The sequence below is a fragment of the Danio rerio genome, chromosome 10, assembly GCF_049306965.1.
Source record: "Danio rerio strain Tuebingen ecotype United States chromosome 10, GRCz12tu, whole genome shotgun sequence".
Lineage (NCBI taxonomy): Eukaryota > Metazoa > Chordata > Actinopteri > Cypriniformes > Danionidae > Danio > Danio rerio.
In genome coordinates, this window is record NC_133185.1 from 1,640,001 (window position 1) to 1,662,500 (window position 22,500).

At 39.8% G+C, this 22,500-nt stretch overlaps 1 protein-coding gene across 5 annotated transcripts in view; it reads right to left on the reverse strand.

Moving 5' to 3' along the window:
• The window catches only part of pdlim5b (PDZ and LIM domain 5b), a 90,181-nt gene that overhangs the window by 60,005 nt on the left and 7,676 nt on the right, over positions 1 to 22,500 (reverse strand). For all 5 annotated transcript variants that reach the window (XM_073913612.1, XM_073913611.1, NM_200196.1 and 2 more), the window contains 1 exon segment: positions 11,652 to 11,780. In XM_073913612.1, the coding sequence (XP_073769713.1) occupies positions 11,652 to 11,750 (99 nt within the window). In that variant the 5' untranslated portion in view covers positions 11,751 to 11,780.

Below are 22,500 nucleotides of genomic sequence, written 5' to 3' on the forward strand. Positions count from 1 at the left end.
AGCTGTGCAGGCTTTAGATTTATGTATCTTGCCACAGATTTAATGGATTTGGATGTGATACAAATGGTTATATTACAGTGCAAAATTTGTTAAAAAATATTATTAACATTATTCAAAATTTATAATATAATTATAATTTTTAAAAATCTTACGAGAGTTAGTTGCACATCACTATAGACGATTTTGAGAGACAATTTTGAGGTTGACATTTTTAATTTGCATACCTTCTGATAATCCAAAAAGCTCCATAGATTGATAAGTATTCCTATGACAGGTGTTTTAACGTACAGTTAAGATTAAATTGCCTTGTGTTACAGTTATGAAATAGTTTGACTGTAAGCAGGAAATTTTCATGGGCCAATGACATCACCACATTAAAATGATCTACAAGTGAGTTATATTTACACTGTATGGAGTTAAAAAATAACTCTGGTCAGCACTACTGAGAGTTGTTTGTTTCTTGACTAGTGTAAAGAAGGAAAATTCAACACTTCAACAAGTTTAACTCTGGGTGACATGGTGGCTCTAGTTGGTCACTGGTTCAAGCCCCTGTGAGTTCTCCATGTTCTCCCAGTGTTGGTGTGGGTTTCTTCCGGGTGCTCCGGTTTCCCCCACAGTCCAAACACATGCGCTATAGGGGAATTGATGAACTAAATTGGCCGTAGTGTATGACTGTATGTGTGATTGAGTGTGTATGGGTGTTTTCCAGTAATGGGTTGCAGCTGGAAGGGTATCCACTGTGCTGGATAAGTTGGCGGTTCATTCCACTGTGGTGACCCCTGATGAATAAAGGGACCAAGTCGAAGGAAAAAGAATGAATTGTTTAACTCTATAGTGTACCAAGTAAACATTCCTGATTGGTAGTTAAAATTACTTGCATAAGACAATTATAGAACTAGATAAAGAGAAAAGATAAAGATAGAAAAATATTTATCACAATTACTTAATCCTTTTTATTAACAAAACATGTTAACACTTGACAGCAAGCACTACACTTTGTACAAATTGAGGCTTTAATGCCAAAATAGGGCATAATAAGGCATTTTAAAGTGTAACATTGCTTTGAAGAATGTCAAATAAATTAGCAATATTAAAGAAACAAGTATATTAATAAACAACCAGCATTTCTTTCAATGGGGATTGCGTAAAGTATTTCTTTGACAGTTCTTCTTTGAGTGACACATTTAATATGGTCTTAAAACAGGGCTAAAGGATGGCATCGGTGTAATTAGGATGCCATCAAGCCAGAAACACCTCTACAATGCTGTCTATTTAGGTGACTCACTATAGGTTTCGGAACAGAGATTTTCTTTGCATGTAAATATTCTGTTGGGTTTTTGTAGATGTGCGTGAGTTGATACCAATGCACATACTCTCATGAAAAGGACACAGTATCTGATTCGACATGCTTAAATGATGATGAAAATGTGGAGCTGTTTTTATTGGTGCATTTCACAAGAGCAGAATCTGACTAAACTTGTCCGTTACTAAGAAACGGGCGGTGCATTGATTTACTGCATCAACACTTGTGCTAGTAAATCATTCGCAATGAGATCTGGGGCCAGCGAGTGTACAGATGAAGAAAAAAAAAACTAAGACATTGCAAAATGATGCATGAGATACTATTGTTTTGGCAACTTCAATCAGAGATATTTTCATGAAACATCGAAAACACATTCTCAACATATTTTCAGTTTACTGGAAAACCATCGGATCATGTTTTGCAAGAAAATACAAATAACAATCATTTAAAGGGGATCTATTATGTGAAAAACACTTTCATAAGGGGTTAAAACACAGTTGTGTGACATATAACCATGCAGCTTCTATTGGTAAACATTATTAATTGTGTTTGTTATAATCAGACTTGATCAAAACAGTCCGCAGAAACACTTTGATTGACATTCTCCCTCTGTACGTGTCATCAGTGGGCAAAAGCCCCGCCCACTAGTGCCCATCCCTCCCTCATTAGCATAAACAATCAGACACATTCTCACTGTTTACCTAGCACTTTTTATGAACATTTATTATTACTTATTTAGGATATGCATTTCACATTCTGACTCCAATGCCTATTTATTAAACTGACTATAATTAAATGTAATAGTCTTAAGATTCAAATATGATGTGTTCTATTAGAGTGTGTTTGCATTGTGATATTATATTGTCATTCTGCCATTATGAAATGAGTGATATTAAAATGACATTAATATAATTTATTGCAATATATTTTGATGCTATATATCACAAAAAAAATAGAGATTGTGACAGGCCTAATGTACTGATGCACCAAAAAAAAAGTGATTTACAGCTTTAATAAATGTTTGGCGTCAAACACCTTTTACCATAAACAACACATTAACGTCAGGCATCAAGGAAAGTGCACAAAAATCTTGCATTAAAAGACTCTTAGCACAGACGTTCACACAATTTCGCCTTTTCCTCCTTTGGAAGCAAAACAGAAAGTGTAAAAGATAACCAACTCCCCTGATAAGCCATTCCTGCCATTGCTCACATTATTTATTGTGTTTTAACAGCCTTGTTAAAATCAGTCCAAATAAACCATCCCGTTCACTACGTCGAGCCAGATCTCTCCCACATCTGAAGGTCAGGGAATCTGAAAGGCCACAGACGAGCAGATATTCAGAGGAAACCGCAGCGGTTTCAGATCATGAGAGCGTCTCGCCGCACATACACAGCATTCACACGCTCAGAGACAGTTCAGAGTCTCTTTTTTATTATTTAAAGGTTTAATCGCACTTAAAGGTGCACATTTTAAATTTCAAAAGTGAATAGTACAATTTAAAAATATGATGTTAAAAGAAACTCTCTATTTCTAAAGTTAAACAGTTCAGTTTTACCATTCACACCAGACTTCATTTGCATGTCAAATTCACTCACAACAGACACGGGTTCGCATCATGGGGGGGAGAGGCTTCTGTCTGCCCGGCGACTCTAGCTTCATTGCTAAATGGCTAACATGGTTTTTAATCAGGAGATTAGGTGTGCTATGTGTGCTTTAGGAAGGCAGAAAAACATTGTATACTCATTCGGCCGAATCGGTCCGCTAGATTCTTTCAGAGGTGCACCAACTCTGAGAATAATACTCCTCCAGAAACGGTACCTGAATGATGGAAGCTTTTAGCGGTGCTTCGACTGAGCCGAGCCCAGTCTGATGAGCTGTTGTCCGGTGTCAGAAGGAGGATTTCCCTTCAGCACACTAACAACATGGCTCTACATCATAATCACACCCCTATAAGAGCAAGCTCCTGATTGGTTTACGAAGTTCAGATTTTCCAACTCGACTTACACGTCAAATGCGCAAATGCTCATTCCCGCTGCTTCATTCACTCGAATTGCGTCATTCGCACCACAGGATGTCTATTCGCATCTTTACATTGACTTAACATGTAAATCACTCATGCTTGATGCTTCATCCGCGTCTGATGTGAACGCACCATAAGAGTTCACATGCTGAATGAAATTACGTGTTTGACAACAAAATGACGTGTAAAGCACAACATTATCAGTGAAAGTTTCAAAATAAAAAATTATTTAATTAAAATAATGTGTGTATGCATGACAGAAATCGAGTCTTTGTTTCATTGCTAAAAAAAACTGTTGATGTTAAATAACCATCACAGGCTAGCTATCTGTCTGTCTGTCTGTCTGTCTGTCCGTCCATCTGTTCGTCCGTCCGTCCATCAATTGGTCCATCCATCCATCCATCCATGGAATTTATCAAACAATAAAATACAAAAAAATCCCTTGAGTGCTCAAGCTCACCATCTAAAGAAGAATCAAACTTAAAACAGGGCAGTTATTAAATTTTTTTGGTTATTTTCGAATGAGATGCTAATGGTCTAATCTGATTCAATGATCTATGCTAAGCTAAGCTAAAAGTGGTCCTGTCAGACCCTGAGATGGGCTGAATAGATTTAAAAATGGTAAATAACAATAAAAAACTAAATCTACTCCACTCTAATCTAAGGGATTTATCAAACAATAAAACACCAACAAAACGGGGCATCCCTTCAGGACTGGAATTCACTCAATCGTTTCATTCTCTCCAAGTGGACTAAATTAGTGGACTAATGTAGGGCACAATGGGGGAATAGGGGTGATTTCGGATACAGCATGTCTGTCCAGGGCCCCAAGCATTTGCCTGTTGACAAGCGGCGCCTCTGAGCAAACATTCCTCCAGAGCTCCTAAAATAGAGCGTTTGTGTTTTGTCTAGGAACGAGAGGAAAGGACGTATTAAAATATCATGTTGACAAATTGGCTCTCAGAAGCTTTTAGAAAAAAATCTCCAAATCTCCCGTCTGTTACTAGAAAAGCAGACTCTAACTCATTCCCTGCAGCGCTGAGCTTTCCTTATTAACGGAAACAATCACACACAGAACAAAGGCTCTGGTAGATCCTCAACAACTGTTTTGTCTGGAGGTTTAGTTGATCCACACGCTCTCAAAACCTGCACACGTCTCTCTCCTGTTAACCATTTGGTGATTCTAATGTACAATTCATGCTATTAAAAACATTAACATACCATTAACTACGAGTTTTAACTCATTAAACTACTAATTAGCTGCTTAGTAATAGTAGTGCTGTTACAATACTGGAATTTCTAACTTCGCTACGATAACAAGAAAAACATCAATATACCATTTTCGATACTGTGAGGAAACCTCGATACCATTGATACCAACCAAAAGCAAGACCGTATCATTTGAAATATTCCAATATCGGTACTTACTGCCCAGGTCTCTGTTCTGACAAACTTTTGTACAGTTAATGCTATTAACATATCTATTATATAAAAGTTTAGCTCATTAAACTATTTCATGTCACTAAGGGTGTCACGATCCTCCAAATCCTCGATTCGATTACATTTTCGATTCTAAAAAGTCACGGTTTGATTCGATTTTCGATTTAAAAAATAAAAATGAAACAAAATCATAAACAAATCATACAGTAAATGAATAAAGGTAAGTTACACACATAATTACCACCTGTCAATCACTTTTTGCGCAGGACTCATGAATAGGCAGTGATCTGTGTCCTTATAATGGCGTCGCTAAAAAAAGGAGCTCAACCAACAGGAACCAGCCAACAGTATCTAAGCCAGGTGTTCGCTAAAATTACCAAGCACAATCGTGAAAGACTGAAGCAGTCTACTGACCCGCTGACTGCCTGGACCCGCTGTGTGTGTGTGGACACGTGATGTGCGTTTTCAGCGGTAGTGAGGAAGGAGGGCTGCTCAGTAATGCAAAACACTAGTGTGGATCGTTGTCGTTATAAAATGCCATTTATAAACTAAGACCTATTAGTGTAAACAGGGCCTGAGTGTGCATTTTTCGCGAGCGGATTTGCAACGGGGGCGGGGCAGAGGATCGCGATGCTGGTGTTGTCTATCAGCCCAACCCTAATACATAGCAGAGCTTTTTTTTTTTTCGACAACATGAACGTTGTCAACATAACTCACAAGAAATCCAAAATACTTTCACACCGGCGACTTCATTGAAAGAGACGAGGGTTTAAGTTCTGTCGATGGGTCTCCTGCGTCGGCAGTTCAACAAGCGTGTTTTTTCCGCTTGGCAAGCCAAGCTGACGTGACATGGAGGCGTGGCAGCATCGACGATTCCATTTTTTTAATTCGATAATCGAAATTGAGCATGAATTTCGATCGATTTTGATTTGACATCCTTACGCCCCATTCACACGGGGCTTCAGCGTCAATGCTTGACGGAAGGCGTGTCTGAAGTTGGGGCTAAAGCGATCATCATAGCAGCGTCAGCCAATGAAATTCAGTCAGAAATAGGCCATTGTCTAGCTGTTGTATTTGCATACAGCGATCTGATTGGCTGACGTTTCCGTCGGCGCTTGAAAAAATGAGCTGGTCCCAACTTCTGCAGCGAGCAACACCTCTGAAGCGGCGCCGATGGATCCACAATGCAGTTCGGCAATGCCTGACGTCACCCATTCAAAGTGAATGGGAAGCGTTGACGCTGACGCCCCGTGTGAATGGGGCATTACTTGTCACAATACTGGACCTTCTAACTTCGATATGATACCAAAAAATATTGATGTTTGATACCATTTTTGATACTGCAAGGAAACCATGATACCGTCGATACGAACCAAAAGCAAGACCACGGTTTTTAAATATACCACTATCGATATTTACTGCACACGTCTTGCTCATTTTATTTGAATCCACAATTCACGCTATTAACATATCCATTAACTAAATCTTTTAGCTGCTTAGTAATAGTAAAGTTGTCACAATACTGGAATATCTAACTTCGTTACGATAACAAGAAAAATATCAATATTCGATACCATATTCGATACTTTGAGGAAACCTTTGAGGAAACTCTCTGTGGTTTTAATGACCACTGAGAGTCAGGACCTCGGTTTAACGCCTCATCCAAAAGACGGCGCCCACTGACAGTGTAGTGTCCCCTTCACTTTTACTGGGGCATTAGGACACAGACCACAGGTTGAGCGCCCCCTGCTGGCAACCTAGTTTTCTCCAGCAGCCCTGCTTAGCTTCAGTGAGTAACCTGTGCCATAAGTACTCATGTACTCATAAGTAGCTCATTCATTCATTCATTTTCTTGTCAGCTTAGTCCCTTTATTAATCCGGGGTTGCCACAGCGGAATGAACCGCCAACTTATCCAGCAAGTTTTTTTTTTTTTTTTTTTTAACGCAGCGGATGCCCTTCCAGCCGCAACCCATCTCTGGGAAACATCCACACACACATTCATACACTACGGACAATTTAGCCTACCCAATTCACCTGCATGTCTTTGGACTATGGGGGAAACCGGAGCACCCGGAGGAAACCCACACGAAGGCAGGGAGAACATGCAAACTCCACACAGAAACGCCAACTAAACCGAGGTTCGAACCAGCGACCCAGCGACCTTCTTGCTGTGAGGCGACAGCACTACCTACTGCGTCACTGCCTCGCCCTCATGAGTAGCTGTATAGCTATATTTATAAACTGCTTACTAATGTCTTTTAACATGGAGTTAATGCTTAAATTATGAATAAACTATTTACTAATGCTTAGTAAATGATTCATAGTGTGCAGTTATTATTAAACTGTCAGTGTTTTGTTAAAGTCTTTCAGATCCTGTTACACTCAATGACCTCCAACAAACTCAAGTCAACTGCAAGTGTTTGCTGAAGCACTTAAAGCCACTTAAACACGTTCACAGCTTCATTCCTTTGAGGACTGAGGTTTGTTTCCACCACAGTAATGCATTGGGAGTATGTAGAACAGGACTATGTGCTTATTTTAACTCATACCACCTTGAAGTGTGTACTTTTTGCGATTAAAGGGTTCATGCACTTTTAAATGTGCAGCGCGAGTATGCAAGCTTTGGGGCAAACTACTTCCTCATTAATGGACCGTTAGTACAGTATGTTGCTTAGTTACATGCCTGTCAATCATCCTGTCATCATCTACATTCCTTTCATATTCAATTTCCTACCATACAGCGGCAGCTTAATCTGTCTTTCAGGCTGAGAAATCTCCTTAAGTGTTTGCAGAAGTGTGCATTCAGCAGTTAATGTCCAAACACATCTTTAAAAAAAATTATCACAAATGTGCGCTCATTTATGTGTGATGTTTTTAAGAAACTCACAAAAGTAATCATATATTTCTCAACTCAAATGAATACCTGTAATACGTTTGCATGCGTCACAACTTAAGCGGAAAGTGCACGGCTAAATGATGCACCTTTTGATTCGGATTAATGTTTGAATGCTGGTTAGGATAAAGAGTATGCAAATTGGGATGCAGTTATGGAGTGTTTTTGTGCCATACACATCTCTCCGAGAGCCAGACTCCGGGACAAAGGCTCTCTGTGGTGCGAGTCCTGGCCCATGACCATGGTAATATCAAAACTTCACCCTCGCTCCAAAAGCAACTCTGGCAGCTGCGCCTCGGCCTCCACCAAAGATGAGATTTCCAGCAGGTCCCCGGATGACTGAGGATCTGTCCTAATGCAGCGAGGCAGGCTGGGGAAGAGAAGGCGTCGCTCCTAGCGGATAAACACTGATGCAGAGTGGTGTTTCTGAGCGAATCCAGCCGGCAGAGATCAACACTCTTTACAGGAGGCCGGATCAACAGATCATCCATTAAACACTTCTGAAAATCAGACACTTTTAACCAGAGTCGCTGTCAGAAGGGAATTCCTTAAGATGCTTAGGAGTTGCGTTACTCGAGTGAACAGTGACTGAGTCTCAACAGCTTTGCCTTTATGCTTCAGATGGGCAATAAATCAAAGACTGAATCTCTTTCTATAAACTGACTCAGATACAGAAAAGTGAAATTCTCTACAGTATCACTGTGATATCCCTCAATACTCTGATTATATTTAATGGTTTGTACTTTGTAAGTTAAAGGGGGCCTATTATGCAAAAAACATTTTATAAGGGGGTTTACACACAGTTTTGTGGCAGCAGTGTGTGAATATAACCAGCCTCTAATGATAAACATTAATACTGTTATTTATAATCTGACTTAATAGAAATAGTCTGTAGAATCACTTTGATTGATTCTACGTGTCATCAGAGGGGGAAAGCCCCGCCCACTAGTGACCATCCCTCTCATTAGCATAAACAGCCCTGAGTGAGAAGCAGTCATCTGTCCACTAGAGTTTTGACCTGCTGAAGATAATGTCAGTGATTAAGAGGATCATTTTTTGTATTAGATACTACATATAAAGCAAACCCTTAATCAAGCAAAATACACTATGAATACACCCTGAATATATCAAGCAAAACATCTAGTAAGTGAAGATGAACTGGTAAAGCCTTTAATGACATCAGTCTGAACCATCAGCATTGCATTGCTATCATCCAGTAAAGTGTGTTTGTGTGTCTGCATCAGGCGTATCATCAGGTCTCGACACATCCAGGGTGCGGCTCAGGAGATCTGTACGGCCAGAACTCAATACAGAGTGATGAAAGAGGGAAATATTACTGCTAGGCCTCCACAATACTGGGAAAACATGTGATATTGTTGTTGAGTATTGTGGTATTGGTGTAACATTTCCCAGGCAAAATGCTCATTTTATTAACTCTCTTTTTAAATTATTAATTTAAAGCATTTACTTATGTAATGATATTAAAATAAAGATTTTCAGACTAAAAAAAGAACTGAAGGTGCAAACATTTAGTCTATAAAACACTACGAGTGAGTGAAAACCTCAGCAGATATCCTGACTCTGATTGGCTGTTGTCATTTTCCTCTCTGGTCTCGACTCCACCCATTAGAGTTTTCTATCAGCTCTGGGTTCAACTTTGAGCCTCTCCAGCCAATAGCTGAACAGCAGCTACTGGGGAGGCGGGGCTAAAGATAGCAAGGCCCCATCTTTCATTCATTTTCCTTCGGCTTAGTCCCTTTACCTTATCAGAGGTTGCCACAGTGGAATGAACCATCAACTTATCCAGCATAAGTTTTATGCAGCCGATAACCAATGTTTTTTGACCAACAGCTTTAGTCTTAGTTTACTGAAATACCCTTGTGATGCACACGTCCTGCACTCATGTGGATGCCAGCTGAGAAACCTGCATTCGCGGAAATCAAGATTCATGTTGAAGAAGCTCCAGAAATGATCCAGATGGCCTGAGTTTAAGCAGAACTGATGGGTGAGGCTTTCTTGGCAAAAAAGATATCCGGCAACCAAACGCATTAACTGTGTGTGGGTCTTGTTTGGACTGTATCTGTACTTCCTCGAACAGATGCATGTTTTTTCCGTTGGTAATGTCTAATCCTTTGGTAATGTGACCTCTAAGAGCTAAATTAAAAGCAACATCCTCGAATGATATTTTTTAAATTTATGTCAACATGTAACAGCGGCCGCAGCTGCCATCACGCGATGCTTTTGAGAAAATAAAATAAAAATGATAGGCCAGGACTTGATTTACTTATTTTTTTCAGCAGAGATTGAAAAGATCAGAACGTTGGTAGACCTAAAGAAGAGTTCGCCAATAGACAGAAATATTAAACGAGATGTCAAAAGCTGCGGATTTTTTTTATTTTATTTAAATAAAGAAAACATTTTTTATATATATCATATTATATTAACACATATAGGTAATGTAGCATCTTTCTCTGTTTTTGTCAAAGTTATTTTTGATTAAATCTATTCGCATTCAATACATTAAAACACTGCTGAAAATATGAATCCAGGCACTGCTCGCTCAGGATGGTAATAAGAGATAAAGTACAGAAGACAGGAAAGCCAAGAGATAAAGACAGGAAAAGGAAAGGCAACTGCTCTGATAGCAAACCACGAGCAGCAGAACAAAGGCATCTTACACTTTTCAGGTCCATTTTCAAAGCTTTTCCAGCATTTTACATGTGTGGCAAATTGCATTTACATACTTCCTCACATTATCCAAGATGATGATTATTGCTTATTAATGAAATTATTATTTTATTGTATAGTATAGTATAGTATAGTATGAGATTGTGTAATGTTGTATAATAAAGCATGGGGGAGTATTTTATAGTATAGTGTAATATTATATAGTATAGCTGGAACGGTAAAGTATAATTGTATAGTGTGATATGGTATACAAGTATAGTACAGTACAGTTCAGTACAGTACAGTACAGAACTATATAGTGTAGTATGGTATGGTATAGTATGGTATGGTAGCAATATTACATAAGTTAGTACAGTGTACTGTATAAGATGGTATAACATGGTGTAATATTATTTAAGCTAGTATAGTATGGTATAGTATAGTGTAGTATAGTATAACATGTTAATATTTTATAGAATAGTATAGCGTGGTATTATAGTATATATAGTATATATAGTATAGTATAGTATAGAATTGAATAGTATGTCATGAAATGGTATGGTATGGTATAGTACAGTATAGTAAAGTATAGTTGGTATGGTATGGCATTGTATTGTATAGTTTAGCTATTTGTATAGTTGTTGTAGTATAGTTTAGCACGGAATTGTGTAATATATAGTATAGTGTATATAGCATAGTATAGTAAGGCTTATTAATATACAAGTAGTATAGTGTAATATGGTATGGTATAGTACAGTGTGGTGTAATATTGTGCAAGTTAGTATAGTATAGTATAGTATAGTATAGTATAGTATAGTATAGTATAGTATAGTATAGTATAGTATAGCATTTAAATGAATCAAATGTATGACATGTACTCTCATTAATGTCATATTCTTGCATCTTAAATGGGTCATCTTTCATTTTAAATTTATTTTAATTTTAATTTTAAATGGCACAGATTTAATAATAAATAAAAAAAACAGACGTACAGACTTAAATACTTTCATTTTGTGCCAAAGCAAATAGATTTACTTAATTTACTTAAATAGTTATTCATCATTATCCCTCATTTAGTAAAATAAACTATTATAAAAAGCCATACAAAAGCACTGTATCTAAGCCCTTTTCTAACTTTGAAAACAGCAGATGAAAATGCCAGTGTTTTCTAGGACTTCCAGCACTTATATAAACCCTGTATATAAAAAGGTGGATATGGCACAGCAGTGGCATGTGCTAGACAACATGCAGACAATCACCAGCTTAAAACAGTAACAGCATGTCTCACACCTATAGGGTTAAGTAGAGTCTGCGTGACACTCACTTTGGAGATGGTTAGCGGCATGCTGAAGTCCTTGCCGCCCTGAAGTCTGAAGCCCCACGGGGAAGGTCCGATCAGGGACACGCTGTAGCTGCTGCTCATGGTGAATACTGCCAACGTCCAATTCACTGCCTGACAAACACAGCAAAGACACGCATTAAAAAGAGCACAGAGCAGTCAGACAAAACACAGTCTACTGGGGGCTGATCCAGAAATCAGAGTATGTGACATTAGGGCTGGGCGGTATACAGCTGAAGTCAGATTTATTCACCCTCCTGTGAATTTCTTTTTAATATATTTTACAAATGATGTTGAACAGATTCAGGAAATTTTCACAGTATTTCCTCTAATATTTGTTCTTCTGGAGAAAGTCTGATTTGTTTTATTTCGGCTATAATAAAAGCAGTTTTAATCCATTTTAAGCTCAATGTTTTTAGCCCCTTTAGGCAATACCTGTTTTGGATTGTCTCCAGAACAAACCACTGTTATACAATGACTTGCCTAATTACCCTATTGAAGCCTTTACATGTCACTTTAAGCTGAATACTAGTGTCTTGAAGAATATCTAGTCTAATATTATGTGCTGTCATCATGACAGAGAGAAAATAAATCAGCTATTAGAAATGAGTTATTAAAACTATTATGATTAGAAATGTTCTAATCCTTTAACAGAAGGCTAATAATTAAATATTTAACTGTAAATCATCACCGCAGAACGAAATGTGTAACAAAACATTAATTTTATTCCGTGTGTACTGCAAAATGTAAATAAGTGGGTGTGGCCAACTCACAGTGGGCATGTGTAAAGCTGAGAAAGGCACTGCAGAATGAACTGCCAACTTATCCAGCATACATTTTACACAGCTGATGCCCTTCCAGCTGCAACCCAGTACTGGGAAACACCCATACACACTCATTCACACAAAGACATTACAGTCAATTTAGTTAATAAATTCCCCTATAGCCCATGTGTTTGGACTTGAACCGGAGCACCCGAAACCCACGCCAACACGGGGAGAACATGCAAACTCCACACAGAAACACCAACTGACAGAGACTGAACTCGAACCATGATGCAACGTTGCCGTTAGTGGTAAGGCAGTCAAAACTTTGCATTGCAGTAAATGCACTTTTGAAAGATACTTTCACTTAGCCAGATTGCTTGCGTTTACACTTATACAAGAAAACAACTTGAGTTTGTTGCAACGGGCTTTGTGCACTAGGGAAACGCAACCTCTGCAAGCTTACGAACTGAGTGTGCGCGCGCGAGTCTGTGTCGCAAGCTATGTGTGTGCGCTTAACGAGAGCCTCCGTTGAGAACCGAGAACTGTGAAGGCTTTTATACTTGATGCTCTCGCCGGAAACACAAGCATTTCCCATGTGAGATTGTCCACTGTGCAGACGAATATCAAATATTGCAAATTAGAAAAGGTTGGTCAGTTAAATGACGCTACTGTAAGTAATGTTTATTCAGCAATAATTCTCCAGTACTGATAGCAGAACCGTTAAAGTCAGAGCTTATCGATACTTCAGTCTTTTATAATGTAGCACCGATAACGATAAAGTACCGAATTTCGGTACCCATCCCTAGTTTCCGTATTGGCTTTTAAACAGAGACACGCAAATGAGAGCAGGAGCACTCTGGTCAGTTTTAAAGTGTAAAATTACTCTTCATTTGTGGCTATATACTTTCCATGTACATAAAATATCATTTGTAAATATAACTTGATGCTGACAGACATCAAAATAAAGCCGCCTTTCCACTGCACACGACATTTGGACACGACTGTTGGAATACGCCCCCTTGTGGCAGCCGCACAGTATTTTCAGTGTTGTCGTGCACCACGGGGGAGAAGGTGATTCTCAACGGTGTCTGAAATAAAGGACTGCAAAAGCAAGAGCCTTTATTCTCTGTGTGTTTACATGGTTTAATGGATGCATGAATACTAGAAACTCATAGACCGCTAAAATATTGGAGGGAATGTGGAGACAACATTTAAAATATATATATTTATTACTTTCTTACTTACATTTATGAACAGAAAAGTTTTTCTTTAATATAGACTTTTTATAATTCAAAAAAATAACCAAATAAACTCCTACTTCTCATCTCGCGCGCACGGACCTGCTTGGACAACACTGGAATACATCAAGTGTGCCGCAAGCCTACGTTTGAGTGAAGGTTTCGGCCGTTAGATCGCCCCCTGGGGGCTGGCTGCAGTACAAGTCATAAAGCCCGCCTCCTCCGTGTTAATGAAGGAGACTTGAGCCCAAATAAAAAAAAATATTACACTTGCAATAAAATGTCCCGAAAGATAGTTCTGGTCGATTAAGGCACTGGTTATTGTGCTGAAATAGGTGCAGATCTTCATTTTTGTAAACAGTTTGTTTTTAGCAGTAATTTAATGCTGGGCGTGTCATCGTGATTGACAGCTGTGATTGACAGTTTCTCAAAGCGCGGCGTCTGAGCTTCGGCAGGAGACTGAAGTAGACTGAAATGTTATTATTCGATTTCTGTGTTATTTTACTATGACAAAATGAGTTCAGCAGTAAACTATAGTTTCTGACATACATGATCCTGGTGGAACACTGTTTATTCGCTAAGTTCAGGGCTTTTTTCGGGCTTTATTAGTTTGCTGATACACGCCTAGCCACCCAGATAGCAAAACACAGTTCCGGCTAGATTCTCGCCTGCCGGAGACTTATCTCTTAGAGCTCAGACTGACTAATGTTACCTCTGCTGGACCTACTCCGGATGCCTGGACTCACTACCCAATTCCAGCCCGAGTCAATCGAGCCAGATGCGGCGGCCGAGCGAGCAGGCGCTGCCGCATGCGAGCCGGAATCAGCCCGCGACGCCGCGAGTAAGTTATGCGATGCGGCCTGGAGCTGGCGCGATTGAATATATAAACCCCTCATATTTGTTAACGTTATTACATCCATTTGTGTTGATATGACCGCAAACGCATGCTGAGAAGTTCGGGGGGCGTGGTTGATTTTACATAAAGCGTTTGGTTGGAAGCTCGACTCTGCTCATTTTCGCGGCTCCTCCTCTGGCTCCATCAGACAGTCCTTCTGCGCATGTCTGGCTCCAATTTCAGCAGTCTTTTGCGACAGTTTGTGCCCGTCAAGCAGGCGTTTTGCCCTCAAGGCGTTCAATGGGGAAAAGGGCTGTCGCGTCGTCCATATTTTTTACAGTCATTGGAATACATCATATCCGGTCGGCAGGTCGCATACGGTCTAGTCGCAGGAGTTCAAATATTTCAACGGATCCGCAGCTCAATTCGGATCTGAATTTTCTGCGTACGGAGATGATCGGAACTCAACGCAGCTCCCGGACTGCTCTCCATTGGAAATGAATGACTTCCGGTCTGTCGCTTGTCGTGTGCAGTGGAAAGGCGGCTTAAGAGTTCTCATCTTTGGCCCATATAAATGAGTACAGATGTATCCGCATAACAGACTGATCTGGAAAACACGGTCTAAATGCATCCAAGAACAAGTTGGTTCATAGTCTAAACTTATCTCGCAAGATAAAACAAAAGAGCAATCTCTATTTATATAGACACGACAGGAGGGGGCCGATCTCCATGTGCACAGGAAAGTATTTTAAGAGCTTATGGGTGAGCGAAACAGTTGTTGTGGAGGTAAAACCCTGGTAAAATCCAGCACAAGCCAAACAGAAAGATTCCAGAGGAAGGGATTAGACAGCGGGGGTCTCGTTCAGGAATGTCCCACAGCTTTTAAAGTGGCAGCGTTCACCTGCTCTTTTCTCTCTCAGCACATCAGTGTGTGTTATTAATTGAGGACATGCACGAAGAACGACAACTGACACTTACAGCAACAAATCCTGAGAAAGGATACTCATACTCTGGATTTTCCATGCTCTGTTTACATTTGATGAATGGAAAGAAGATGGAGGGATGGCTGATTACCTTTTTATGAGTATTAATATGACAAGTAGAGTATATATACCCCTTTTAGCAAGCCAGTGGTCTTGTTTAGTTGACTCAAAAAAGCTGTAAACACAGTTGAAAAGAAATATTCTGCCTTGTATGGACAGCAAGGCAGTTGTTGAATAAACTAAATTGGACGTAGAGTATGAATGTGTGTGTGAATGAGAGTGTATGGGTGTTTCTAAGTACTGGGTTGCCGCTGGAAAGGCATTCACTGCATAAAACATATGCTGGAACAGTTATCGGTTCATTGCACTGTTGCGGCCCAGATTACTGAATCTCAGAGTCGTGTGACAGAGAGAGCTTGGGCCTCATCAGATCAGAGCTGTGAGCATCATGTTTGTCATCTGGATGAGTATTGAATGAGTAAGTGAAGCTGATGCAATGCTCTTTCCACAGCAAGCGTTACGGGTGCGGTTTTACAGAACAACATGTATTGAGAACATCCTGAATGCAGCCAATGAATCGCTTTTCCTCGCCTGAAGACATGAGGCCTGTGTGTGTGTCATGCTTTCTAACGGGTAGATTTACTCATCTTATCTAATCTAGATAAACAATGCTGTCGTTATTCAGACACAGTTAGAATAATAAGGGTGCAGCTTCATTATAGTCTCAGTAAACTGGACTTTCCAGATTTTTGTTCATATCTATTAGCTCTTAAAGGCATCGATATTGAACAATACTTCAAAAAGTCAACTTTAAAGGGATTGTTCACCAAAAAAAATTAATACTGGAATCATTTACTCACCATTTACTTGTTCTTAGTTTCTTTCTTCTGTTGAACACAAAATAAGATATTTAGCTGAAAACCTGTAACCATTGACTTCCATAGTATTTGCATTTCCTACTATGGAAGTCAATGGTTACAGGTTTTCTGCTTTTTTTCAGAATATCTATCTTTGTGTTTAACAGAAGAAAGAAACTGGTTTGGAACCACTTACGAGTAAATATTTAGTAAGTTTTCATTTTTTGGTGACCTGTCCCTTTAAGTGGATCAAACAAGCTCCAAAGGCCACACCCTGTTTTCACTTGAGGCCTGTTGCACAAACTGAAGGTCGCAAATTATGTTTAGGGTTGACAAAACAGAACAAGTTTGACCTAGTTAGGACTGGTTTAAGTGGTTTCTCAATGTTTGATATAAATATTCTCTGTTGACTCAAGAGTTTAATCCAGAATTTGTGATTAACTCTTGACCGCATGCAGCTGACAGTGTGACGTGTGCAGCAAAACGCCAATCACAGGACACACGAGAGTAGCAAACGACTAATCACGACATATGAAAGCAGCAAACAGCCAATCACACGACACAGTAGTTGAGCAAACAGCCAATCACACGACACACGAGAGTAGCAAACGACCAATCACGACACATGAAAGCAGCAAACAGCCAATCACATGACACATAAGGGCAGCATCAGCCAATCACCCAACACAGTAGGGTAGCAAACAGCCAATCACACGACACAGGAGTGCAGCTAACAGCCAATCACACGACACACGAGAGTAGCAAACGACCAAGCAAGACACATGAAAGCAGCAAACAGCCAATCACATGACACAGTAGGGCAGCATCAGCCAATCACACAACACAGTAGGGCAGCAAACAGCCAATCACACGACACAGGAGTGCAGCTAACAACCAATCACACGACACACGAGAGTAGCAAACGACCAATCAAGACACATGAAAGCAGCAAACAGCCAATCACACGACACAGTAGGGCAGCATCAGCCGATCACACGACACAGTAGGGCAGCATCAGCCGATCACACGACACAGTAGGGTAGCAAAGAGCCAATCACACGACACAGGAGTGCAGCTAACAGCCAATCACACGACACACGTGAGTAGCAAACGACCAATCACCACACATGAAAGCAGCAAACAGCCAATCACAGCCCTTGTGTACCCCTTTAGTGGCTGCAGATCTCTGGTAAACCCGCAGATCGCAACAGATGACAAATCCGCCATTACATGGACTACAAGTTCCAGTCATACACCGCTCAAACGCACCTGTTCCGAGTTCTAGTGATGTTACACACACAGACACAGCTCATTCATTCATTCATTACCCAGACTATAAAGAGAGCACTCACACACACGTCTTGGCTGAGGCTTGTTATACTGATTGTGAACATAACAACGTGTTTTCCTTGCCTTCTCTTCCATGTTTGAACCTCGCTTTGTTTTGTTTGTTTTACGTTGTCTGCTGCCTGCCTTCTGACCACTCGCCTGATATTTGACAATAACTCTGGATTGCCTGTATACATCTGTTTGCCCCTGTGTTGACCGTTTCTCTGTGTAATAAACCCTGCATTTTGGATCCGCACCTCTTAGCGTCCACTACACATTTGTGTTACACAGCTGATGGCCTTCCAGCCGCAACCAAGTACTGGGAAACACTCATTCACACGCACTCATACACTACGGCCAATTTAGTTAATCAATTCCCCTATAGCGCATGTGTTTGGACTGTGGGGCAAACCGGAGCACCCAGAGGAAACCCACATCAACACGGGGAGAACATGCAAACTCTACACAGAAATGCCAACTGGCCCAGCTGGGACTTGAACCAGTGACCTTCTTGCTTTGAGGCCACAGTGCTAACCACTGAGCCATCCCAAATCCTGAAAATAAATAAATAAATTCTGAAAAACACATTCCAGGTTTGTTGTTCGTGCTTGTAGGTCTGCACTAAGTTTTAAGCTCTTAAAAAGAGGAAATGAGCACATTGTGTAGAGTCTGTCCCATAATGCCTCTGAAATGGATGGCTTAATATGTCTGTCACCATATGAGCTAAACCTGTGTGAACACCAACATGTTATTCCACTGAACTGTCAGTCACGGCGGGTTTTCTCATGGTGTGAACGGCGCCAGGCTGCTCGGTGACGGGTATGATAGGATGCCAAAGGCAAGCCCTGGAAAAAGGACAGCTGCCCAATAATAACACAGCATTATTTAGAAGTAACTGTACATTTCAGGGTCCCAACACTCTTCAATAATAAACCTTTATGCTAATTTAAAGAATGTTTAAGAATCTAAAAAGCTTTTTGTCTATTTACAACCACAATTTTCTATAGCATAGTATACAATAAAGGGACATTGTCACAATGAAGGGATGTTGAGATCCTTTGTTTATTCATATTCTTCCAAATGCAGCCAGGGCTCAATGGAAATATATGCATTAACCTACACTTTATTAAGTATACCTTACTAGTACCGGGTTGGAACCCTTTTGCCTTCAGAACTGCCTTAATCCTTCATGGCATAGATTCAACCATATTCCATATTGACATGATAGCATCACACAGTTGCTGCAGATTTGTCCATAATGCCAATCTCCTGTTCCACCACATCCCAAAAGTGCTCTATTGGATTGAGCTCTGGTGACTGTGGAGGCCATTTGAGTGCAGTGAACTCATTGTCATGTTCAAGAAACAAGTCTGAGATGATTGAGCTTTATGACATGGTGTGTTATCCTGCTGGAAGTAGCCATCAGAAGATGGAGACACTGTGCTCATAAAGGGATGGACATGGTCAGCAGCAATACTCAGGTAGGCTGTGGCGTTGATGCTCAATTGGTACTAATGGACCCAAAGAAAATCTCCCCCACACCATTACACCACCACCACCAGCCTGACCCGCTGATACAAGGCAGGATGATCCATGCTTTCATGTTGTTGAGGCCAAATTCTGATCACAATTAGAATAAAAATAGTCAGAAATACTATATTTTATGTTGTAATAGGCCTGATTGAATTAAATTATTATTAAAACAAGTATTTGCACATCACTTCACCTAAAATGCATTAGTTCTTTTTGTTTATTTTGTAGATAACTGCCCAAAAATGTTATTAAAATCAAGATACAAATGAACCCGTAGGTCTCAAACTGGATTCCTCGAGGGCCGCAGCTCTGCAGTTTTGCTCCAACAATAATCAAACACAGCTGATCCAAATAATCAAGGTGTTCAAGACTACTAGAGACTATTAAGCAGGTGTGAGTTGGAGCTAAACTATGCAGAGCTGCAGGCCTCCAGGAATTGAGTTTAAGACCATTGAATTATACCAAATGAAATTTGTTACAAAAAGATCAAGTTAGGCAATATGAAGTGGTCAAAACATTTATTAAAAATTTATTTAAAATGTTTTCTGTTGTTTTTTGGGGTAATATATATATATATATATATATATATATATATATATATATATATATATATATATATATATATATATATATATATATTTTTTTTTTTTTTAGTCTTATCAGGTGAGAATCCAAAGTAATTGAAAATGTTGTGAGTCGTTCTTTTTTAAAGAGATTATAGTTGTTGTAGCTACTACAGTAAATTATATTGACAGGAACAGAAATGAACTAATTCAGATGTGCATTCGAACTGAAGCTTTAGAAAACAATAAGCTACTATAAAGCGTGAATTCTACAGTTTTGCAACCTTAAAGGCCTCCGGACACTATTCAAGTAAAATGGTTGCACAAACGTGTGAGCATTTAAGGGTGCTTTCACACCTACACTTTTTTGTTTCGGAACGTGTCTCGATTGCCCAGTTAGCGCGGTTCGTTTGGCATATGTGAACAGGGCAATCGAGCTCAGTTCCGCGCCAAAGTAATCGCTCCGAGATCGCTTGAATGAGGTGGTCTCGGCTCGTTTGAAACAAACCCTGGAGCGGTTCGATTGCAGTGAGAAAGCGATATGATCCGAGCACGGTTATATCACAGTGTTTTATGGATATGTAATAGGCTTACGGCTATATGAAGAGAGAATTATGAGTAGGGCGGGAAGTTTCGCGAGTCTCCGGATGCCCGCAAACGAGTGATGATCTCCCGGTAATCTTGCGTCTCCCTCCCGGTCCTCAAATAGGCATCGTCGCGCACCCTTCTCACCCCTCCCCACCGCATCTCTCCTCAGACACGTCGCACGCGCACACACCCTGTCAATCACCACCAAACCACCACCTCTCCTGACAGCTGAGCGGGACGCGGCAAAATAAACCCTGACACTCTGACCAATGAGAGGAGAGTTTACTCGCACGGGACTTGTTTTAGCTCTTTTGGTCCGATTAGAAACTTTGCAGTATGAAAGCGAACCGCTCCAAGAGCAAAGAGCAACAATGTAACAATTGTAATCTCTGTTTCAGAACAACTGAATTGATTCACAGGTGTGAAAGCAGCCTAAGTGACTTTTCTACAGACCATTAATGACGATACTACAGTTTAAAAACTACAGTGGCATCGGCAGTATTTGAGCGATAGTATCATTATATTACCATAGTACCAGAGCAACCCTACTAGGGACATCAGAGACTACTTTACATCTTGTAAAAAGGGGCATATACTGTAGGTCTCCTTTAAGACTGAATAAAAGCTGAAAATTCATGACCAGCAATGAGCTGTCCAATAAATGTCCAGTTTTAGGTTTGTTCAGATGTCTTTGGTCAGTGCTGAATTTATATTTCAGTCAAACCACACTCGAGTTCATCTGGAAAGGACAGAAATCCACCTTTTCAGCGGTCTCTGCCCAGTTGTTATGGTTCACATAGCAGCGTTCACACTCATTTAAAATGAACCACACTAACAGAGCCACTGCAGCAGGGTTAAACCGAACCCAACCCTAAAATAAATAGCCTTTCTATAAACATTAAGAGTTCCTCAAGCAACGACTGATGCCAATTAGCAACCTTCATTTTTAACAGTGAATATTAGCTTAAGATCAAAGCCAAAAGCATCATGTTAGCCAGAAACAGCAGAGCTTTCCACTTTCTGGAAACTTCCATTGAATGGAGGAATTACCTAATTCTACATCCATCCCAGCTCTAAAATAACAGACATATGACAGCCGTTAAATCACAGCATGTGCGGACAGGGTTGAGCTACCGATCCATAGGTGGTAATCTTGGAATTTATTACAGCAGCGCACACAGAAACAGGGCAGGACCTTCAGTGCAACATTTGACAGTTTAATGTTTAGCTACGCAGCTCTGACCTCTGAACCCAGAAACTACCAAACATGACCCGTAAACATTCTCAGACGCGGCTCCACCTGAGAGTTGGTTAGCCGGCGAGGAAAGCATTCGAAGCTTCCTTGTAAAACACAGGTGTGCTTTGTAATGCTGACCAACTAATGATTAGCCCGTTTCGTTGGCTCTCTTATGTAACCCGAATGCGCAAGAACAAAACGTCCTTGTGTTTGGCTAGGCTTTAGGGCTGATAGAGGTAAAGTTTATTTTATATTCGCACATTCGTTCATTTAGAAGTCTCTATATTGCTTACCATGTTACTTTGAATATTCGATTGGAATTAGCATGCAAGTGTGACTTGAAAACAACATTAACAGTATTACAGTATTACATTAACTGATTTGACTGTATACAATGTACTTTGATGGTCATTGGCTGCTAACAGGGCTTAACAATAACTTTTTTGATCACCAGCCACTGTGGCTAGCAGATTTCCACATTACTAGCCACTCGCCATTTTCACTAGCCACAATTTTCTTGTTGGGAAAACACTTGACTTGAATGAGAAGGCATGTGGACATAACACAACATCTAAATTATTTAACTTCTTGCATGTATTGTGTATTAGCTTGCTCAGTGTTGTTGCAATGCAATCAGTTTTTATTTTATTTTCAGGGCTCAAAATTAAGGATTTACCAAATGTATCTCTGACCACTCCAAATGAGTATTTCTTAGCTTTTAATGTGGCAAAAGATGGAAAATAAAGCTGGATAGGTGGACTCATTTCTTAAAAAAAAAAAAAAAAAAACATAAAAAATGTAAAAAAAAAAAATATATATATATATAAAAAAATATAAATAAATAAATAAAAAAAAATATATATATTTATTTATTTATATATATATATATATATATATATATATA